This window comes from Erigeron canadensis, chromosome 1 (assembly GCF_010389155.1).
Source record: "Erigeron canadensis isolate Cc75 chromosome 1, C_canadensis_v1, whole genome shotgun sequence".
NCBI classification, from domain to species: domain Eukaryota; kingdom Viridiplantae; phylum Streptophyta; class Magnoliopsida; order Asterales; family Asteraceae; genus Erigeron; species Erigeron canadensis.
This window is the reverse complement of record NC_057761.1, coordinates 48,027,071-48,046,995: the sequence shown is the minus strand read 5'-3', so window position 1 is coordinate 48,046,995 and position 19,925 is coordinate 48,027,071. Positions and strand designations below refer to the sequence as shown.

Sequence of the window (19,925 nt, the reverse complement as noted above, 5' to 3'; positions counted from 1 at the left end):
TTTTTAATTACATGTATATATGAGACAGAACCCATAACATTAATTTGCCTAATGTTTCATCATGTTATTGTTCCTTTTGCCATGTTGCGTTAGTTTGCCGGCCATATACCTTATCATTCATTCTACACATGCTTATTTGATCAATTAATATTGTCACTCAAACGCAACTCATATTGATAGGTGAAAAGTAGCTAGTTAAGAAGAATGAGAAAAGCGTGACACGTATATTTTATCAACGATAACCCATCTAGCTTAGCTCCCTAATTTCTTCCTTACATATATAGAGCGACCTCATATCTTACATAAATGCTTTGATTACATACATAAAACTCAAACATGGGGACATGTTATTACAAACATGATGGTGAACAAAAATTAGAGACAAAAAGGTTAGCTACCCACCTAGCAGCTAGCTAGGTTACTTCAATTCTTTTACATTCTCTAATACAGTATCAATCAAGATACAATTAGTGTTTTATGTGACCATATAATGAGAAGCCGCTTATTGATATATGTTACATTTCAACTGCTTATTTTTCCTTCTTTGGTACATTTTAATTAGGTATTTAATTAGTTAAATATACTCATCCTCGCCATTATAGGTAATTTGGTGGCTGATGTGGTTTTTTTGAAGGTTGATAGGAAAAGTTGCCATCGTAACCGGTGGAGCTAGAGGAATAGGAGGTGCAACTGCAACGTTGATGGCAGAAAACGGGGCACATGTTATAATTGCGGATGTATTAGACGAGATTGGGACTATTCTTGCCAAGTCTATTGGAGGCATTTATATACATTGTGATGTCTCCAAAGAATCTGATGTTGAATCTGCTGTTCAACTTGCTCTATCTTGGAAAGGCAAACTTGATATCATTTTCAACAATGCGGGACTAATTGGTAACACAAACACATAATTTTCAATATTTTTAACTTACCTAACACAAATTCAAACACGTACCATTTGTATTTTACATTAATTAAAATGAACCAGGGTGAAACCTTTTACCAAAAAAAAAAAAAAACTAATTCATGTCGCGATATCTTGGTTTTAGATAGTGGAAGGAGCATCACAAGTCTTGAAATGAAAGAAATGGAAAGCCTAATCAATGTAAATTTGAAGGGAGTAATACATGGGATAAAGCATGCTGCAAGAGCCATGATTTCCACAGGCAACAAAACAGGTTCCATTATATGCTCATCAAGCTCGGCCGCAATCATGGGAGGTCTTGCATCACACACATACACATTAACAAAAGGAGCTATTCTTGGGATATCAAAAAGTGCGGCGTGTGAGTTAGGAGTTCATGGGATCCGAGTAAATTGTGTGTCGCCACATGGAATCCCTTCAGAAATGCTTGTGAAATCATATAGAGAGCATTTAGGAAAACCGGATATGACGATGGAAGAAGTGAGCAACATCATACGTAATGAAGGAAGTTTATTACATGGGAGATGTGGAAGATTTGAAGATGTTGCACACGCTGTGATATTTTTAGCTAGTGATGAAGCCGGATTTATAACAGGGCATAATTTGGTTATCGATGGTGGTTTTACTTCAGCCTCATTGCAAATGAGTTTCATATACAAAGATAAATTAACATTAACATGATATTATATATGGACTAAAAGGGTTATAATTTCGTTTTTGAAAGCCATACAACTATATATTGAAGGATAATTCAGAATGAACTTATAAACTTTTATTAGACGGGACTGTTTGCGAATGATATATCAAATAGAAAAAACTTTGAGTTCCTACTTCATAGTACTTTTTATTAAATATATCAAATACCAACATCAAATCTTCCATAATATATAGCTCGATCATTTCGTTATAAATAAGGTCCAATACCATAGAAGTGCTTAAACAAATGCACATTAATTTCAAACTTTTTTTTTGTGTGTACAAGTATAATCAAAAAACCCCATAGGCGTGTAAGGAAATCCTTTTAATTTCTTAGGCGATTGTTCAACCTAAACCGGGTTTAGTCAATGCGGCTAGAAACTGGGGTTTGGCCAAACCTGAATCTGTTTGAACCCGATTTTTGGTCAAAGGTAAGAACCTGACCCGATTTGAACTCGGTCCAAAAGTCCAAAAAACCAAAACGGGTTTTAAACCGTTTCCAAACCCCGAAACGGTTTTTGTACCCGGGTTTGAGTGTTTCCAGAGCTCGAGACGGTTTTGGTCAAACCCGAAATTAACTGGGCTCAGTTTAGATTTTTCCAACCCGGTTTTTCATATTTTTTTCCATCTCCAGATAAGTGCGTAAACGAATAATTTGTATTTCTTTATAATAATTATCCCACTCCCCATTTTGGAAAAATATTACACAATGGTTACAAGCGAAAGTTCGAAATCTCCCTCAATAAATATTAAATACCACATATGGAAAATGTTGTTAAAGATTACCAACTTTGTTATTAATGACTTAATTTACATTCTAAACCACTATATTGTTAATTTACACTCCAAGTACTTATCTTTTAAAATATCTCCATTATCACCGTTACATCAGCTTACACCGCTCAACACGAATATTCGATGACATCACCACCCAATACTGACAGTACTATACCGTCGCCGTCGCCGAATTATGCTTGTACCTATTTACGTTTACGTAAACAAATAAGCTTTATAAGCCCAACCGCCTAACTTTTGGACTTTTGGTGAAATTTTGATGTAATTAACAGCGATATTCATTTACCGTGAGCTATTTGTTTACCGTGACCTAACAACTAGTTGGGCGCTTATTCTACAAACACATCTACTACTCGTATATAATCAGACAACTGAGAAGGAATTAGAAGAATCGATTTTCCTTACATAATAAACACACTGCACACTTGTTGAGCGCCGCTGGCGATCGCAAACGTCGACGTTTTAATTACTGGTTCGTCCTCTCTTACTTCCTACCACTGACGTATATATTTATATTTATATATATTTATAATTGTTTTCTAAACCTCCTTTGATTTAGGTTTACATTTTTATATTTTGTGATATTATAATATGTAGACATATATGAATAATTGTTATTTAAGATGAGATAGATTAAAAGTTGCACACCAGTTGTTTGATAGTTTGCGTGTCAATGAAATTCTGAAGTAATAATGATTTTAGTTTTTGTTTGTAGTTTCTATTAATTGGTTTTCAAGTATCATTAAACGCCTGCCCCATTATATACTCATGTTTTTGGGTATTAGTTTTGTGATGTTGAAATGTTATTTATAGATAGATGGAGCCAAGTTTACTCGATTCGCTCTTTGATGTGGAAAATGTGGAGGATTTTGAAGACGTTGATATGATGGATGTGGAAGAAGGAGAATTGGTTGAGATTAATGATAAAGCTGAGTCGGCACAAAGTAGAAACGTTACAGGTAATGTAGCTGCTCAAGAACCTCAGACTACTGCCCGGAAACGTAGAAATAAGAAGAGAAATAAGAAGAGGAAAGGAGGCGGTGGTGGTGGTGGAGAAGCTGATGTCAAGGATATTAACAGGTATTTTCTTTATTGTTACGAAGTTAGCCTTCATTGTTTGTAATATGTAAAAAAAATTAAATCTGAAAGTTATGAAATTTTATGTCGTTGCAGATTTGTGTTGGATACTTGTAGACGCTTGAAAGAAAAGAAGTCTTACCTTGTTTGGACTGCTGTTGGCTGCCTTGGTGTGCCTGCTCTGAATGATCTTGTGAAAGAGGTATTGTCCATTATCTAAGTATTCGTATACAATATCCATATCGTAGTTTATCAGATTATATTAGCTTTTTCTTGTTGAATATTTCTAGGGTCTTTGCCTTGTCAATACGACAATTTGATGGATTGTTAATACTGAACTAACATGACCGTGACCATATAATTGACAACCGTGTGGCTTTGTGACCTACTCCAATCTGTTTTTTTGGTTGTTAGGCTGTAATTTTTAGTACAGTTTAGCCTAAGGTTTCGTAGTGGTTGAAAAATGAGCGGATGGGTCAAAAATGCATCTCTAGTGTTTTGGAAAGTAAGTCAAATGTTCACTCCTTGTTGCAGTTGAAGGTGAGAGGAACAGCCTAGAGCTGCAGTGGTGTTAAATCTATATAGATTACTTAGTTTCTTAGTTGCTGATGCTCAATGTTGTTTCCCAAAAATCGCAGATTTCTCTTCCAGAATGTGGATCCCTGAGCTGAGATTTCTTCTGGCTGTATTACTTCATAATTTCCTATTGGTGTAGAATGATGTCTCACCTGTTTTGGAGTATCTTTTGCAGTTTCATCACTTGGTATGAATACAGATTACAAAAAAAAACATTTATACATGACACAATCACAATCCAGTTCCAAACGCATGAATAAAATGAAAAAGTGTCACTCGATAAGAAGCATGATAGGAAGCTTTTGATGAATTACTAATATTTGGGATCATAAATATGTTTCATGTTTTGATTATATCTTAGTACTGTATAATATGGCTCTGTTTTTGGTCTTTCTTATAGATGAGATTGTTTACATCGCTGTTGGGTGCTTATTTTGCTCTTGTATCTTAGATTGCCTAACGATGATGAAATGGTATCAGGTGGATGCAATTCAGGCTTGTGGTGGTCAGAAAACTGCAGATGGAAGACGTTATAAAACTGGTGGGGGAATTTTGTGGGGGATCCTTAAAACTCGTGATCCAAATGCTTTTAAGGAGATCATGAAGAAAGGAAAGGAGTTTGAGGTTTGTTCGTACTTTCTTTTACTTGCTTTACACATCAATTTATACTGAATTGCTATGATAAGCATTAGTATGCTGATTTTCAAATCAGCATACTAATGCTTATCATAGCTACCTAGCTAGGTATTTTCATGAATTAATGCTTATCAACTTAATATTTATTAATATTAATATTATCCCAAAAGGCAAAACCACAAAACCATGGACCTAGTTTAATATCTGTGGATGATATATTTAAGTCCCACTTGCACACACATACAGTGAACGACTCAACATTGTATTATTGGTCGTTATTAATTATCTGTTGATTCTTGTTTCGTGTGATCATCTTCTAACCGAGTCTCGGGAAAAAAATTATGAATACAGTATATATATTTGCTGCTAGTCTTTATTTAAATACATACATAATTAAGGCAAGTTCATCTAGAAATTTAATTAACCTAAAAACGTATTCACGTGATGTACAGTAGTAGTTATCGATTTCTTTAAAAAATTAATGGATGGTATAAATACAAATAAATTGACAAAGTTTTTATGTTTATTTAAATTGATCAAAAATTTTGAGGATAAATACTTGATTCATTTAAATTGTTATGGTACTTCATTTGCATGCATTAATAAAAAAAGTGAGTACTGTATATTTATCTGATGATGATCTTGCATTATTGTAATAATGTAATTGTAATTTTTGATTCTTTACCCAAAAATTGTAATTTAATTTTGAAATCTAGTTAGTTGAGATTTACTGTATTAACTTGGTGTCGATTAGTATATGATTTCTGGCATCTTAATAACTAGGTTTCAATTATATATAAGCTACATTTTGTAAATGAAAATTGTTTCTCAAATTAATCATCAAATACTTATTAGTTACAGTATTAATCATTTATGGTATATATATATTTCATCTTCACTTAATTCTCGAAATCACATTGTAATCTATACTTCTATATAAAGATTATACACTCCTTGTTGAAAAGAAGAGTTGCGAAATGACCATTTCACCCTTAATAAATTAATTTACACCATGGGTCCTTTATCTTCTAAATTTTTCCACCATCACCTTTACATTTACATCAACCTGCTCCATTCGACATTCTCACCACCATCAATAATCGCCACCATGACCACCCGTCGCCGACACCACCAACCGCCATCACGGCCACCACCGCTGCATTGCGCGGATACCGTGCTAGTACTCCTTATAAATTATTGAATCAACTATTCAACTTAATTCATGAAAATACCTAGCTAGGTAGCTTAAATATTGATAATGCTTATCATGCTGATTGTCATTCCAAATGCTTTACACACCAAGTCCAGAACTGTCTATCACTGGACTGGTAATAAAAGCTAGCAAAGAAATAAAATGTTTAGTTTTAGCAGCTTTGAGGTAATTACATGCCTTAATAAGTAACAGATGAGAGCATGGATGGGTCAGGGTTGTGTAATGGGCGGGCTGTTTTTAATATCGTTCTAAATGGCCTAGATCAGATCTGGTAGACTCAAACACACTTTTTTTGTATTATCTATAGATAGTTTATGGATAATTATGATTAAACAAACATTTTTTTATGACTTTGGGCCACTTTCAGCCTGTTTGACCCATCTGAGTGGTTTGCTTTTTAGATAAACTTATATTTAACACTGATGAGATAACACACAGCCCAAATTGACCTGTTCACGAGTGGATGGGTCGAAATTGCCATCGCAGTTCCCGACATGTTAGACTTTTAGATTGATACTAGATTTAGTCCCATGTCAAATACACGGGAAGTTAATGACATTTTGAAAATAAAATGAATTATTAAATAAATGCAAATAAGAAAACCTTATAAATTCAAATTTAAAATTGTAAGAAATAACAAACTGGTAATTTAAAAGTATAATTCTTTCGACTTTTGTAATAATTAATTAAAGTTTTTTTATGGGCTCATATTTTCTAGTTTATAGTTACAATTATGACACGTGCAAAATTAATTTTAAGGGTCAATTAAGCTTTTTGATTGGTTAACAAGTGGTTAGGTCAGTTGTATTTTAGTATATATAAAGATAAAGATCCTTTCCTGATTAAGGATAGTGGTGAAAGAAAATTAGACTACCGACAGGTCTTCTCTTGCATCAGCCAGATTGCCAAGTTTGTCTCGTGTCTATATGTATGCAGTCTTCCAGGCTTAGCTTGCTCCTTTCCTGTCACATTCCCTTTGATCCTGATTTTGACTTAGAATAATATGCTAATGTGTGATATAAGAATCTAATTTATGGTTTATAATTTTTGCAGAAACAGTTTAATAAACGACCAGATTTGAGGAACGCGCCAAACCAAAATAAACAGATCCCTTCTGAAGCAGAAGGTTCTCATGCTGCAGAGGTAGAACCTACAGTCCAAATTGGAGACCTACACATTGAAGATAAGCAGCCACCTAAACGACCTGTTCATGAAAGAATCCGTGTGCCCGTCTCTTACGATGATTTGGTTGAACTTGAGAAGCCCAAAGATGAGGCAATCTAATTGCTGGTTAAGCTTGTGATAGAAATGTGGGCAAGTGAGAAGTTTGTGATAGTTTTGTTTCATAAACTTGCTTATGTTTACACTTATGCTCTTATACTGAATCTTCTCGTGGTTAACAGATAGCAAATGAAGTTTTGATGCACGTTTTCTCTTGCAGAGAACATGTGCGATTTTGTATCTTTTCTGGTCCGTGTTTGTTGCTTGACTTGAGCAAGTAGAAAAAAAAAACAAGTCTAGAACATTTTTTCTACTGGAGTGCTCAAGTTCAGTTTTTGGAGTCGTTTCTATAGGACGCTTATTTGGTCTTTCTAGTTGATGTGAGGCAGTCAAAATTGCAACATATATGTGAATCTGTGAAACATTTCTATGACAGATGGGAATGACTCAACACAAGGAAACATATCTTTTCATAACATACGGTGTTGAAGCCAATCTTTCAGTGACAAGCGTTTTATATTGACGCATTGACATCATATTAAGCATTATTTCTACTATGAACTTATTAAATGATGATGGATGATTCCATTCATTAGAGGATTTTTAAGGAAGTAATATATGAATAAACTACAGAACAGGTAAAAAGGCAAATGAGGTTTTATGTTTTAGTGACCACTTTACGTTTTAAAAGTCATGATTTCAGTATCTTGAAAATTACATATTTTTACAAATAAAAAGTTTAATATGTCTGCTTAAACTGATCTGGTTTGTTAGTAAACCATTTGGCTATATAATCGTTTTAAAAATATACACAAATACAAACACAGAAAATCTATACGGCGTTGACAAAGGGTTCAAGCACTAGGCAATAAGGGCTGTAAGGAGCCAAGCTCGAGCACGACTAGTTGAATTATAAGGAAGCTCGAGTTTGGTTTGTTTCGTGTCATACAAGTGAACTCCATCTCAACCCGTGAGTGGTATTAGAGACTTGAGCATTAAATCTGTGCTTTTATAATATTATTTTTGTATATATTGTAATTTTTAAATACATTCAATTATAACTGTAAAAAATATACATAAACTTTTTAACTTACGATCCATCTAGAGAATAATTAATCAGTTATTTATAATAATAATAATAATATCTAGCATACAACTTATATTATACAAGTTTACTTATGTTAATTAATACAAGAGTCTTCTAACTTCCTTAACAAGCTTCAAATCAGGCTTGAATTCGTTCGAGAGTAACTTGACGAATTACACTTCCATACAATTTTATGCCCTGGTTTGCTTACCATTACAAAGTCATCAGATTTCATCATATCGATGGGTTGGGAGCTAATCCTATTCGGCGCGATATTCACATTGATTCTGGAATAACTTATCATATGCGGCCTCTGCTGCTGTTCACAAGTACAAGATGAGGATCAACAACAGGTATTACCAGAGTCTCATAGCTATTAGGTCAAGGACAGGCTAAAGCAGGAACCGAATCCAACCAATTAACACACTCAGACCAGGCATCCAAAGACTCAGCCAACAGGCATAGAAGCTGTTCAAACAGAGCCTGCGTGATATTTGTCAATGGTAAGATATATACATATGCCTCAGTATCGACATGTGCTATGCATGTAAACAAGGGTCCTGAATCCTGATATGAAATATATGTGGTGGGAAAAATGAACATCATGACTGATCCTGGGTGTATTTTCACAGTTCTTTATAGACAAGTAGAAAGAAGTCTTGGATTCTTAAAAAAAAAAAAAACCATAATACCAGCTCGAGATGCATGATTAACAAAATAAGTACACCAATTATGCTTTCGATAATCCAAACATTATATCTAGTGTTTTAGACAACTAAAACAAGAAATCTAGCATTTCGATATACATTACCAAGAAACAAGTCACTGACTAGGCACAGGAACACATTCTTGATCAGAAGAGGATAAATCAACTACAGGTGACTTCCTTGTAAGCGATTTGGGAATATCAACATCATCTTGGACACAACGTTGCTGTGGATGTGATAAAAGCACACACATGTGACGGAAGAGGACACGTGTTAGTCCCTGGCCACTTTCAAAGATGTAGCCCTCGTATTCACTAACCTGATCAAGGGCGTCCACCAGACCGTCATATACCTTCTGTGGACAATTGTCGGGGCCTGGCTTATCATGGAGGTAAACCACATCCATTGTGAAAAGCTTTTGGGTTGTGGGCCATTGGTGGTGAGGTGCTACTGATGACCTGCAGTAGAGTAGGATCTGGAACAACATAGAGTTCAAACAAGTCTGGTTACAAGGATGTAAAACTGCAGTTTCTTTTAACGATTTAGTGATTTGATGGCTCTAATTCTTCTTGCAATGTTTGTCCATATGACTAGCATACTCAACACGTTTATCTCATGTAGCATGCTTTCAGAAAAACAAGATATATCATTCATAAATCTTCCAACTAGGGACATGAATACGGTACCTTTCTCATCTATCTACATGGCTAAAGCTACACTTAACTTGCCAATCCATTCATGTGATTTTTATCCCTAACTAGTCAAATGGGTTAGTTTAAAAGATCCCGGCAAAAGAAACGAGTCACACAAGTTTCAAAAGTTAATGCAAGTGTATTAGAATGCATAAAACCTCCTAAAACACTCTATCCAAAATGTAGTTTGTGCAATCATATTTAACACATAGATTATATATAAATTGATAGAATTTCAATACAGCCTAAACCGATCCATTTGACCCACATGATAAGGCTACCTGGCTTGATCTGGACCTGTTTTGACCTGTTACACCCCAACATTGATTAAACACCAATACTTTCTATGCGCCAGCCCTTTTGACATTGCATTTGCAGATTGTCTAGTTGTCTATTCTCATCAATCAACATAATAGATGAACAGCATTTGACTTTGACACGTATATCAGTATATGATCTTCAGTCCTTTTTGAGAAAAAAACATAACTAAAACAATAGAAGGAATGACTCAAAGTTGATCATGATGTACTAACTACTAAGGTTATACAAAAGATGTCCAAGTCACGTCGTCTTCTGAAAACCAATAGCAAATCACAGAAGTATGAAAGGAAGAGAGATATAAGAATACAATATGAGTGTAATGTTTTATTATAATCTTATTTGGCTTTAATCAGTTCATTGACTCAATGTCTCCTTCGAATGTACCTAAACCATCAGTCTCCCCTCTCTCAATCTATTGGTGATAGGTGCAACTCCTAAGTCGGTCATGGGTACATCATCCTGTATCTTGACTAGCATGGTTTTGCCACATGTCCACTTTAAGATTCTCATTATCCCAACTTACATCCTCCTCACGTGCGCCTTCTTGGCCAACACCACATACTTGGCCTAATTGCTCCCATATAATACAGTCTCTTTTTAATAACATGTGTTTAATTAGCTTGGGTGTCTACATTTCAAAAGGAAAAAAAGATGCCATGGGTCGGTATATGGTCAATAAATCCCAGTAAGCCACTAAGCAAAGTAGCGTTCAATTTATTATTTACTCAAAACCTTATTCTCCACTAATAGTCTAATATTATTCCAGATTTATATTGACTTAACTAGATGACACTCTTCTAATGTCTTATATTCTTTTTAACTAAGTTAGAGTGTATTATTCACAATAAACACATTAATATATATTCTCTTTCTCTTAAACTTAGACTTAAAAAGCCAAAACTAGTGGTAACTTGCAAAAGACAGTGATGAGGACATGAGGATGATGAGTGATGGAAGCTAATTTTTCCTTGATCATTTTGATGTTATCCATATTCTGTCATATTGTTTTTGAAATAATATGACGACGACATGATCAACTGATGTAGATTTTCTACTTGTAGCTATTTTATGTTAACTGTTTCTTCATAAACCGTCGGCTAAACATCTTAGAGTTCACTTAGATAGATCATAGATGAACCTTCCTGATGGATCACAAGATGCGATTATGTTGACCTAATTTAGAGTAGCTGATTATATGATCTAGTTTTACTATTGCTTTCGACAAAATTCAAGTTGCAGTACTCCTTGCACAATAGATAGATCGGGAGTCTGTTCATGTTGCTTATCATAAGTGATTATTATAACCGTTTAAATGTGTATGGCATGAGACTAAAACTGGAGATTGAAATTGAATTAGTTGAACACCTAACTTTATCACATTTACAATCACTTGTAAATGACAATCTTGGGTAATGTACTAATGGTGTAGTAATAAATCAGAATTAACTCGTAACTTGAGGTGGTCACGAAGAATTTTCCATTCAACTTTTCAACAATTAACTATAGGTTTAGATAATCTGACCAACGTCGGTCTAATACTCTAATGACTCTAATCTAGTAATCTACGCAGGGTTCACACATAATCATATCCTTACTTCACTATCGTTATCCAATACTATGGGAATTGAGTCTAAGTACCTACTGATCTTGACATTAACATCATCCATCTTTTGTTATATGTCAACTGGATTTAGTCAAAAATAGTTCATTGTAAATCACAATCTTTTCAAGGACTCAAGGCTATATAATAGTATTTTAGTATCACAACTTTGTATATACTGTTCAGTGTGGAATTTTAACACTCTTTTGTTACCAAAAAAGCGATACAGCTAAGCAATGAGTACACCTAATTACCGGTCCTAACTTCAATTGTGCACTGCACATCAAATAATGGTAATATCAGCTCAAATTTAGAACTGTTAAGGCACATAAAAGGCACAAAGGACAGACATGTATATATATGAGCGTACAAGGAGCTATAAAACGAAAATCTCACCACTCGGAGGATACGATTCTGAGCACGGGATTTTTTAGCTTCATGATTAGCAACTTTAAAAAGATGGGTGAGATCGGCATGACCCGCAGCAGATGAATCAACGTTGATCCCTCGAAATGCAGCAATCGCAGACTCAACTTCACTGCTAAACTCCTTCTTTAGCTTTAATATATAAACACAAGTAAAAACAATTAACAATGAAAAATCAGAATTAGGGTTTGGTATGATAATAAATAGAGTAAAAAAAAAAGTAGTACCCAAAAAGGGGATTTGCCGAGGGCGCAATAAGCGAAACGATGATCGGGGTGAATAGTGAGTTTAGCATTGACGAAAAGAAGGATGGCTTGTTTTATGGATTCCAAACGGGTGAAAGGCCTGCCGATGACGCTCGTGTTTTTCATTTCGACAAGGCATTCGGGATCCACATCGATGCAGAATAGTATGTCTTCCGATGCTAATCCTCCTCTTCCTGCTGCTGGTGGCAGCAGTGTGTATCTTCCTCCTCCTGTTGTTGTTGAGCTTTGTCCCTCTCTCGCTTCCATATTCTTAGAAGACAATGAACCTGACTGACAGAATATGAATTTTCTTTTTTTGTTTTTATTGGTAAAGCAATCAGTCAGATAACAATTTAGGGTTTGAAAATTCAATGTATAGATTTGGAAGGAGGTCCTTCCCATCTTTAGGAAACAAGATATATGCCCGTAAAATGCGACGACAATGGTGGTAACAATGGTGGTGTAATGATGGTGACTACAGGTAGTGACAGTGGCAGTGACGTTGATGGTGATGTAAAAATAATTGATATAAAAAAATAAAAGAAACACATGTCATCAAAAGTTAGTTTGGATAAAAGGACAAAAGTTTTTTCTAGGTGAGTGATATCTCTACGGTAGACTTTGATGTACATATTATATTGTGCAGTTTACAACTTTATAAAACATGCATTCTTATAAATGTCCAAATAATGTTATAGATTTATCATTCCTCTTTTATTTATGTTTCTCATGTTATCATCACATTCTACTCATCGATAACTTTTTTTTTTCTCTCTTCTTAATTAAAATAAATTAGACTCACTATTCTATTCTGCTCTAGGTCTCATCTTCTTCCCCTCTCGAATTTCACTTTTATACCGCCATTTTCATTTCATCAACATTCAAGCATTACTACTAATGGGTGAAATGAGCTATAGGTGGAATAAGTGAACTCTTAAAGATAGAAGGTGAAATCAATAGGTTAAAACATCTTAGTTGAAATGGTTCACTTGATGAAGAGAGAAACACTAGATTCATTTTTTTTAAAAATTGAATATATTATAGGTATTATAAGGTATTGTAAAATATGATAGTTTAGTAGTAAATTTGAATATGAAAGAGTTGAAAGATAGAAAAAATAATGGTTTGAACATTAGGTACGTAATTAAAGCTAGGTGTTACAAAAGTGAACTGAATTAATGCCGATGCACATTGATCGAAGTGGCACTTGCACCACGAGGTGCAAAACTAGTAGTCGTGCGAATTAGACAAATATATGAAAAGTTTTGTGTATTCAAGTTATTTAAAAAGGACAAGTTTTTTTTAATTCCGATATAAGCGGGATATAATCGGAGTATATCGTGCATAACCATTTTCGAACATTTCTTTAACAATCCCTACAATTATATCTAATAAAGTTCGAACCAGAATTTAAAGAAATTCAGGATGGTAACAAACCAACTTGATATGGTTTAAGAGTGAAGACTACATACAGACACTAAACACAAATTTGTAAAAAAAAAATAAAAAAATGACATGATTATTAATGTACAAAGTGGGCGGATCTCGAGAACTAGTGCTGAATTTTGATAATTACATAAACTTTTAACTAAATCCTTTACAAAATCTTAAACAAGAATTAGATCCATATACGTAGTCTGAATCTGATCGAAGGCTCTAATTAAGTTAATGTTAATTGTACAAACAAAAAATAGAAATTAAGAAGGAAAGAAAGAAAGTAAATTAAAGTGGAGACAATCTTGCTTAATTTCTTTTGATCGATGTACGATTCATCTCTGGTTCCATGCCTATAACGAGATGCTCTTGATTCTGCTCATTTCTTATGTTGATGTCAAGTATCTGTACCCTACGAAAAACACCCCCTTAACTGAAGTCCTTGCAAGTATCACATATTCAATTTGGTTTGCATCCACACGAGCAATTTTGGAGCTCCTCGCGTAGGCTCTGCACGAGAAGCACCATTCATATATATACAAATCATCATGTCGACCGTACACAATAAATTAATGAACTTGTATATATAGTGCGTTATGACTAATAAACGATCGAATGATTTAATTATACGTAAAGGCGGTATGTAAATTAGAAACCTGAACGTGAGTTTGAAGGCCTTTTATGTGCTGTACTGCTAGGTCCAACATGTCTGAATAGCTTGTTTGCTGTAATTAGAAGATCACGAGTTTTCGCCCAATTATATATTAATTGATATATTGATGTCGCAATTAAATGATATATCCTACTCCGATAGGAACATTTAATGCATATGCAAACAATATGAAAATAAGTTTAATTGGATTCCCTTAAAAACTAAAGAATGTATTTTATTCACACTCAAAGCTGCATGCTTATAAAGTCGTTTGACATACAATACGTATCCCAAAATGTCGGACTTATAATTTAATTAAAATGTACCAGTACGTCTTGTTGGTCATAAGTGTTATAGTGTCTTATATAGATACGTATGTAAGCCAAAGGGTTTGGTACGTTAAAAATATACTCTATTAAACAGTTATATTTGTTAGGGAAAAGGGAATAGCCATGAGTATTGGTGAAAAGTCACAATGGTTCGGTTGAGACATTACTAGTAATAAATAGTTTGTGTTCATTTGAAAAGCATATATGTCGTCAACACAACAATGTAAACTGTTTAATTCTTATTCAATCTTAATTATGTTAATTTAATTTGGTCATGATGACATGAGAATCTCGGATTAATCTTTACCCAAACATGCATGTTTTAACATATAGTAGGAATACAGTAAACTATTATACTACATGTTATATATGTTAGTATATCGATCATTAATATATGTTTTGAAGAAATTACCGGCCACCCGATTAAATATTACTCGTATTTAAATAAGTATATATATTGAACCAAAGGGATTACATGAAATAAATACCTTATCCATATTTGGAACAAGATCTTGCAGCTTTTTCAACTTCCCACTTATTCTTGTTCTTCTTTCCTATATATATATATGTATGCATTGAGAATTAATTAGAAAACATTAACCACCTTAATTAATTAAGGACTTGCAATTGGCCGGTAACTTACAAATAAGTGATGAGGTACTCTAAAAGAGTAAAAAATTTAATTAAAGAGATATACTAGTCCATATTTCACTAGGATATATAGATGCTTAATTACGTACCCTTTCGGCAATGCTCCGAGGATGCGTAGCGCAACCACGCTTGGCGCGAATTTTACAAGGGACGGAGTCATGCGGAAGGTCCATCATCTTTTCCATTGTAGCTGCCTCTAGAGCAGATTCAGATAACCCAAAATTCAACTGGGAATAATTTAAATTTTTACATTAGTTGTGAATATATCTCTATAATCTTTAATAATTACATCACGAATCTCACCACAAACATGCAGCATTGGATCGGAGAAGCTCTTATATATATACTGAGATTAATAATATATAGATTAATTATTGAAGTTATATCAAAGTATGTACCTCGGTTTCCGTAATGTTGAGACCATTAGTAGTAGTGTTGGTTTTAGCTCTTTTGTTATGTGGAGACGAGGATGAAAACACGAGGGAATTGACGATATCACTTTCTTCGGATATTTGAGAAAAACAGCTGCTTGTTCCCGTGAAGCTTAGTTGGGAGCTTAATCTTGAACCACCCCTTCCACCTTCTACAACAATATATATATATGCATGTCCATTATTAATTATTAGACGTACGACATAGGACATACGGAGTGCATATATATACTCATGTGATAGTCATATATATATATATATATATATATATGTCACAATGGTTAATAAAAACTAGTCATGCCTTCCCATTTAACCAATTTAATTTGTACCACTATACGTCGTGTGTAATATACTCGTAATAGCTTAAGTAGTTATATTATATGCTCAATCGAGTTTTACTAAGCAAGAAAGCATATGGTGTATCAAGTAAAAAGGCAATTACGAGTAATATTTAGCTAGCAACAATATTTTCCTCTTTATTTATGCTTGTTTAGTTTAACACACTTTTACATACTCGCATTAATTGTGTTATTTTATAGACGATATTCCAACAGTTATATTCCTTATAGAGATAGAAATACAATGGAAATGTACGTGATTAAGTTTGACTTGAGTGGGGTAATTGTGGGGTAGAATAGAAGACATGTGATTGGTCAGGTACGAATGCTTATGATGATGATTGATGCTCTGAATCCACCAACTTTCATAAACTATAAACAAATAGCAACTTGCATGTTTTTGCAACTTGTTGCATGCAACTTGCAATACTTTATTATTTATCTTAATTATTATTATATCTACTATCTAATCTGAGTATATATCGACGTTTGGTGTCAGATTTCATAACTAATTCTTTAGTGACAGAATTTAAAATAACTAATTGTTTTACCTGTTTCGTCAATTCGTTATTAGATTGTTTTTTTTTTGATTAATATATGCGATACTTGTTTGCCCTAATCGATCGCCCTAGCTAGGATATCAATAAGCGTTTTCTATACTAAATCAACTTTTTGTTAAACGGCCAACTAAGATAAACTAGGTATGCGGCGTTTCTATGTCTAAAAATACGAACAATAACCTGATCACTACTTAAGATGTACGAGCTCCTAACTCCACAATCTAGTGATAACCCATCTAACACGTCCGTTTTTTTAGGCAGACTAGCTAAGCCCTGGCTCCTTGCAAGACTCCCTACTCCAATTATTTTTTCTAAACCAAAAGTAGTCAAATAACCCGTGTCTTGCTTGTATGTCCTCTTATTTAGCATATTACTAGATTTTTAATAAATAAATTTATACTCATGACTAGTTATTGTTTCCGAGTAATATCTCTTATAGTATTACTATAATTATAATCAATTTAAATGTATATACTAATGCAGCTACCCGTCTGATTAGATTTAGCAAAATTTGAAAAACTCAAAATAAGGAGTCTAGAAGAAGATTAATTAGATATAATTCAACTAAATATCATCACATCAACTTAATTAATATTTTAAATATTAATAAACTATCCCAAAAGGCAAAACCGCAAAACCATGGACCTAGCTAGTTAAAAATCTATGGATGATATATTTAAGTCCCACTTGCACACACATACAGTGAACGACTCAACATTGTATTATTGGTCGTTATTAATTATTTGTTGATTCTTGTTTCGTGTGATCATCTTCTAACCGAGTCTCGGAAAATTAAAAATTATGAATACAAGTATCAATCTATATATTTGCTGCTAGCTAGTCTTTTAAATACATACACAACAATGATTAGGCAAGTTCATCTAGAAATTAATTAAACCTAATAACGTACGTATTCGCGTGATGTACAGAAGTAGTAATATATCGATCTCGTTTTAAATGTTATGTTAGTTCGTTTGCATGCATTAATAGAAATACGAGTATATTTATTCTGATGATGATCTTGCATCTTAATTATAACGGTATATTGTAACGTAATTGTAATTTTTAAGTCTTTACCCAAAAATTGTACGAGTAATTTAAGCTTAAAATAATCAAGTTAATTATTAGTTGAGATTTATTATATATCTTGTATCGACCAGTATAAGATTTCTAGCATCTTAGTAACTCGGTAATTTTAATTATATATAAGCTACATTTTTTAAATGAAAATTGTATCTCAAATTAATCATCAAATACTTATTAGTTACAGAATTAATTATGGTATATATATATATATATATTTCACCTTCAATTAACTTGATGCGAGTTATATATATGTAGCCACCTAGCTAGCTCATATCATCGATCAATTAATTCTCAAAATCACATTGTAATACTCCGTATAATTTATTGAATCAACTAATTAACCAACTAATTAATTCATGAAAAGACCTAGCTAGCTAGCTTAATTATGTTTATTGATTAAGCAAATGCATAAACTTTTAACCGAAGTTCGTAAAAAACTAGTAGTATATATACATACATATATATATATATGGAACTGAATTAACGACGATTGTAATAACTAGGTGAGAGCATATATATATATATACGTACGTACCGGAGGGAGTAGTAGAAGAAACAAGCGTGTTGAGAAAACCGGCAGGGGAGCTGCCATGACGGAATAACGGTGACGGAGTCTGTGTCGTAGTACCACCTGTAATTATTAATTTGGTAAAAATCCGATAAGTACTATACTACTGGTTGATTAATGTGCATTAATTCCGCACACATACAATTAGTAGCCAGTTACAATGAAATGTATATACAGGACGATATATATTAACGTCTGTATTTCCTATAACATAAGTAGATAAGTAACTCCCGTTGCCGTTTTGGGTCCCAATACCGTCTTCAACGGTGTATGGGGAGGTTCATATGTAGACAACCTTACCCCTACCAAAGGTAGAGAGGCTGCTTCCAGCTTCTACCATAGGTAGAAAAGGACCTCCAGCCTTGCTGGCGTGAGGATCGAACCCATGACCTCTGTTTCCAGAGGCATCAGCTCCAACCACTGATTCAACCCAGTTGGTTTTTGTATTTCCTATAACATCTTAATTACTAGTTAATTAATATATATAGCCAGGAGTACGTACCTTTTAAAGCATTAAAAGCGGTTGCAAACTCGTTTAAACGAAACGGTGTAGTTTTTTGCAACCGATCATCATCGTCAACAGCCTGCAGGGAAGACGTCGTCGTGTGAGGCGGGGGCGCCGGTGAGAAAAAACGCGTAGGCATGCCCACCATGTGATTTCCAGTATTATTATTATTATGTTGTGGTAGTTGTTGTTGTTGATGACCACCACTTTGTCCGTTGATGATCACAGAATCTACCGCGTTATTTAAGAAGGAAACAGGAGCTGAACGATATCGAGCAAGACCTATTATTCCTCCATTGCTGTTGTTGTTGTTGTTGTTATTGCCATTATTATTATCAATGATATTATGATTGTTGTTGGGATCTCTTGAAGGATGAGATGCAGATGATGAAGAGCTATTATTAGAGTTTGGATACATATCAAAAATTTTCTTAATTTAATTGTTTATACCCTAGCTACTATATAATAATTGGAGTATATATATATTGTTTTTATCTAAAAATGGTGAGATCGAGAGATAGATACAGATGAAGCTGGGTGGTTAGATTGAGGAAGCCTGCAAGCCAGATGCTAGCTCATGGGTAAATTCATTCATTCATATACATATGAGAGAAAAAAAATAAATGTGCCCTCCCACTTGCTTAAAGTCTGCGGTCTTTTAAGACAAGCTAATTAATTAGAATATATAATTACCTTTATTAAATCTGAACTTCTTTTTTTTTCTTTCCATTTACATATATTCATATCGAAGGCCACATATATTCATGTCTAAACCAGTAATATATAATCCCTTTCGTCCCATTCTAAATGCCTTGTTTTAACTTTTCTAAGTTTGTTTTTTAAACTTTGACAATAAATATCTTCGTTTGTGTTATATATTGGTTGATGAAATTTATATCAATGAAAAAGTGTATTTAAAACTCAATCCATTCATATATCTTATAGCAAGTTATAAAATATTTTTAAAAAAATTACGGTCAAAATTAAAAATAAATTACTTGACAAGTCAAATTTGAACAGTTAAAATAGGACAGAGGGAGTATATCTTAGAAATATACTTTAAAGATATTGTATTTATATAAGATCTCAAAGCAATCTATTCACACTATTATATATAGTAGAGGTAATACTATCTAAATCTTAGCATTCCCATA

The 19,925-nt window shown here is 33.6% G+C and overlaps 4 protein-coding genes across 6 annotated transcripts; 2 read left to right on the top strand and 2 right to left on the bottom strand.

The window, feature by feature from the left end:
* Positions 1-336: 336 nt before the first annotated feature.
* Positions 337-1,606, top strand: LOC122593848 (short-chain dehydrogenase reductase ATA1). The gene is made up of 3 exons (XM_043766299.1): positions 337-389; positions 635-894; positions 1,050-1,606. The coding sequence occupies exons 1-3, from the start codon at positions 337-339 to the stop codon at positions 1,604-1,606; spliced, it is 870 nt and encodes a 289-aa protein (XP_043622234.1).
* A 1,156-nt stretch (positions 1,607-2,762) lies between these two features.
* LOC122584683 lies at positions 2,763-7,379 on the top strand. Of its 2 annotated transcripts, none has more exons than XM_043756730.1 (5): positions 2,763-2,888; positions 3,234-3,496; positions 3,590-3,695; positions 4,550-4,693; positions 6,972-7,379. In XM_043756730.1, exons 2-5 carry the CDS (start codon positions 3,234-3,236, stop codon positions 7,200-7,202), a joined length of 744 nt encoding a protein of 247 aa, XP_043612665.1. In that variant the 5' UTR covers positions 2,763-2,888; the 3' UTR covers positions 7,203-7,379. The 2 variants fall into 2 exon arrangements, with proteins under 2 accessions (XP_043612665.1, XP_043612664.1); XM_043756729.1 differs by having other exon boundaries at positions 2,764-2,888; positions 3,230-3,496.
* Positions 7,380-8,174: 795 nt separating this feature from the next.
* LOC122585977 lies at positions 8,175-12,602 on the bottom strand. 2 transcript variants are annotated; one of them, XM_043758092.1, is made up of 4 exons: positions 12,200-12,602; positions 11,943-12,104; positions 9,038-9,408; positions 8,175-8,709 (listed from the first exon to the last, which is right to left on the bottom strand). In XM_043758092.1, exons 1-3 carry the CDS (start codon positions 12,482-12,484, stop codon positions 9,049-9,051), a joined length of 807 nt encoding a protein of 268 aa, XP_043614027.1. In that variant the 5' UTR covers positions 12,485-12,602; the 3' UTR covers positions 8,175-8,709; positions 9,038-9,048. The 2 variants fall into 2 exon arrangements, with proteins under 2 accessions (XP_043614027.1, XP_043614025.1); XM_043758090.1 differs by lacking the exon at positions 8,175-8,709 and having other exon boundaries at positions 8,936-9,408; positions 12,200-12,601.
* A 1,508-nt stretch (positions 12,603-14,110) lies between these two features.
* On the bottom strand, positions 14,111-19,189 carry LOC122593840 (transcription factor bHLH128-like). The gene is made up of 7 exons (XM_043766291.1): positions 18,769-19,189; positions 18,230-18,329; positions 15,682-15,856; positions 15,373-15,510; positions 15,121-15,186; positions 14,308-14,376; positions 14,111-14,161 (listed from the first exon to the last, which is right to left on the bottom strand). Exons 1-7 carry the CDS (start codon positions 19,187-19,189, stop codon positions 14,111-14,113), a joined length of 1,020 nt encoding a protein of 339 aa, XP_043622226.1.
* Positions 19,190-19,925: the final 736 nt, after the last annotated feature.

Bases quoted from the DNA above. Each gene is read 5' to 3' on its own strand.
- LOC122593840 (XM_043766291.1), bottom strand. From the start codon at position 19,189: ATGTATCCAAACTCTAATAATAGCTCTTCATCATCTGCATCTCATCCT. The intron at 15,857-18,229 runs GTACGTATATAT...AGAAGGTGGAAG, and splicing joins TCTACTACTCCCTCCGGTAC to GGGTGGTTCAAGATTAAGCT. The intron at 15,187-15,372 runs GTACGTAATTAA...ATATATATATAG, and splicing joins CTCGGAGCATTGCCGAAAGG to GAAAGAAGAACAAGAATAAG.
- LOC122584683 (XM_043756730.1), top strand. From the start codon at position 3,234: ATGGAGCCAAGTTTACTCGATTCGCTCTTTGATGTGGAAAATGTGGAG. The intron at 3,696-4,549 runs GTATTGTCCATT...AAATGGTATCAG, and splicing joins TGAATGATCTTGTGAAAGAG to GTGGATGCAATTCAGGCTTG. The intron at 4,694-6,971 runs GTTTGTTCGTAC...TAATTTTTGCAG, and splicing joins AGAAAGGAAAGGAGTTTGAG to AAACAGTTTAATAAACGACC.
- LOC122593848 (XM_043766299.1), top strand. From the start codon at position 337: ATGGGGACATGTTATTACAAACATGATGGTGAACAAAAATTAGAGACA. The intron at 390-634 runs GTTAGCTACCCA...GTTTTTTTGAAG, and splicing joins CAAAAATTAGAGACAAAAAG to GTTGATAGGAAAAGTTGCCA. The intron at 895-1,049 runs GTAACACAAACA...TCTTGGTTTTAG, and splicing joins CAACAATGCGGGACTAATTG to ATAGTGGAAGGAGCATCACA.
- LOC122585977 (XM_043758092.1), bottom strand. From the start codon at position 12,484: ATGGAAGCGAGAGAGGGACAAAGCTCAACAACAACAGGAGGAGGAAGA. The intron at 12,105-12,199 runs GTACTACTTTTT...TATATATTAAAG, and splicing joins TCGGCAAATCCCCTTTTTGG to CTAAAGAAGGAGTTTAGCAG. The intron at 9,409-11,942 runs GTGAGATTTTCG...ATGTTGTTCCAG, and splicing joins AGAATCGTATCCTCCGAGTG to ATCCTACTCTACTGCAGGTC.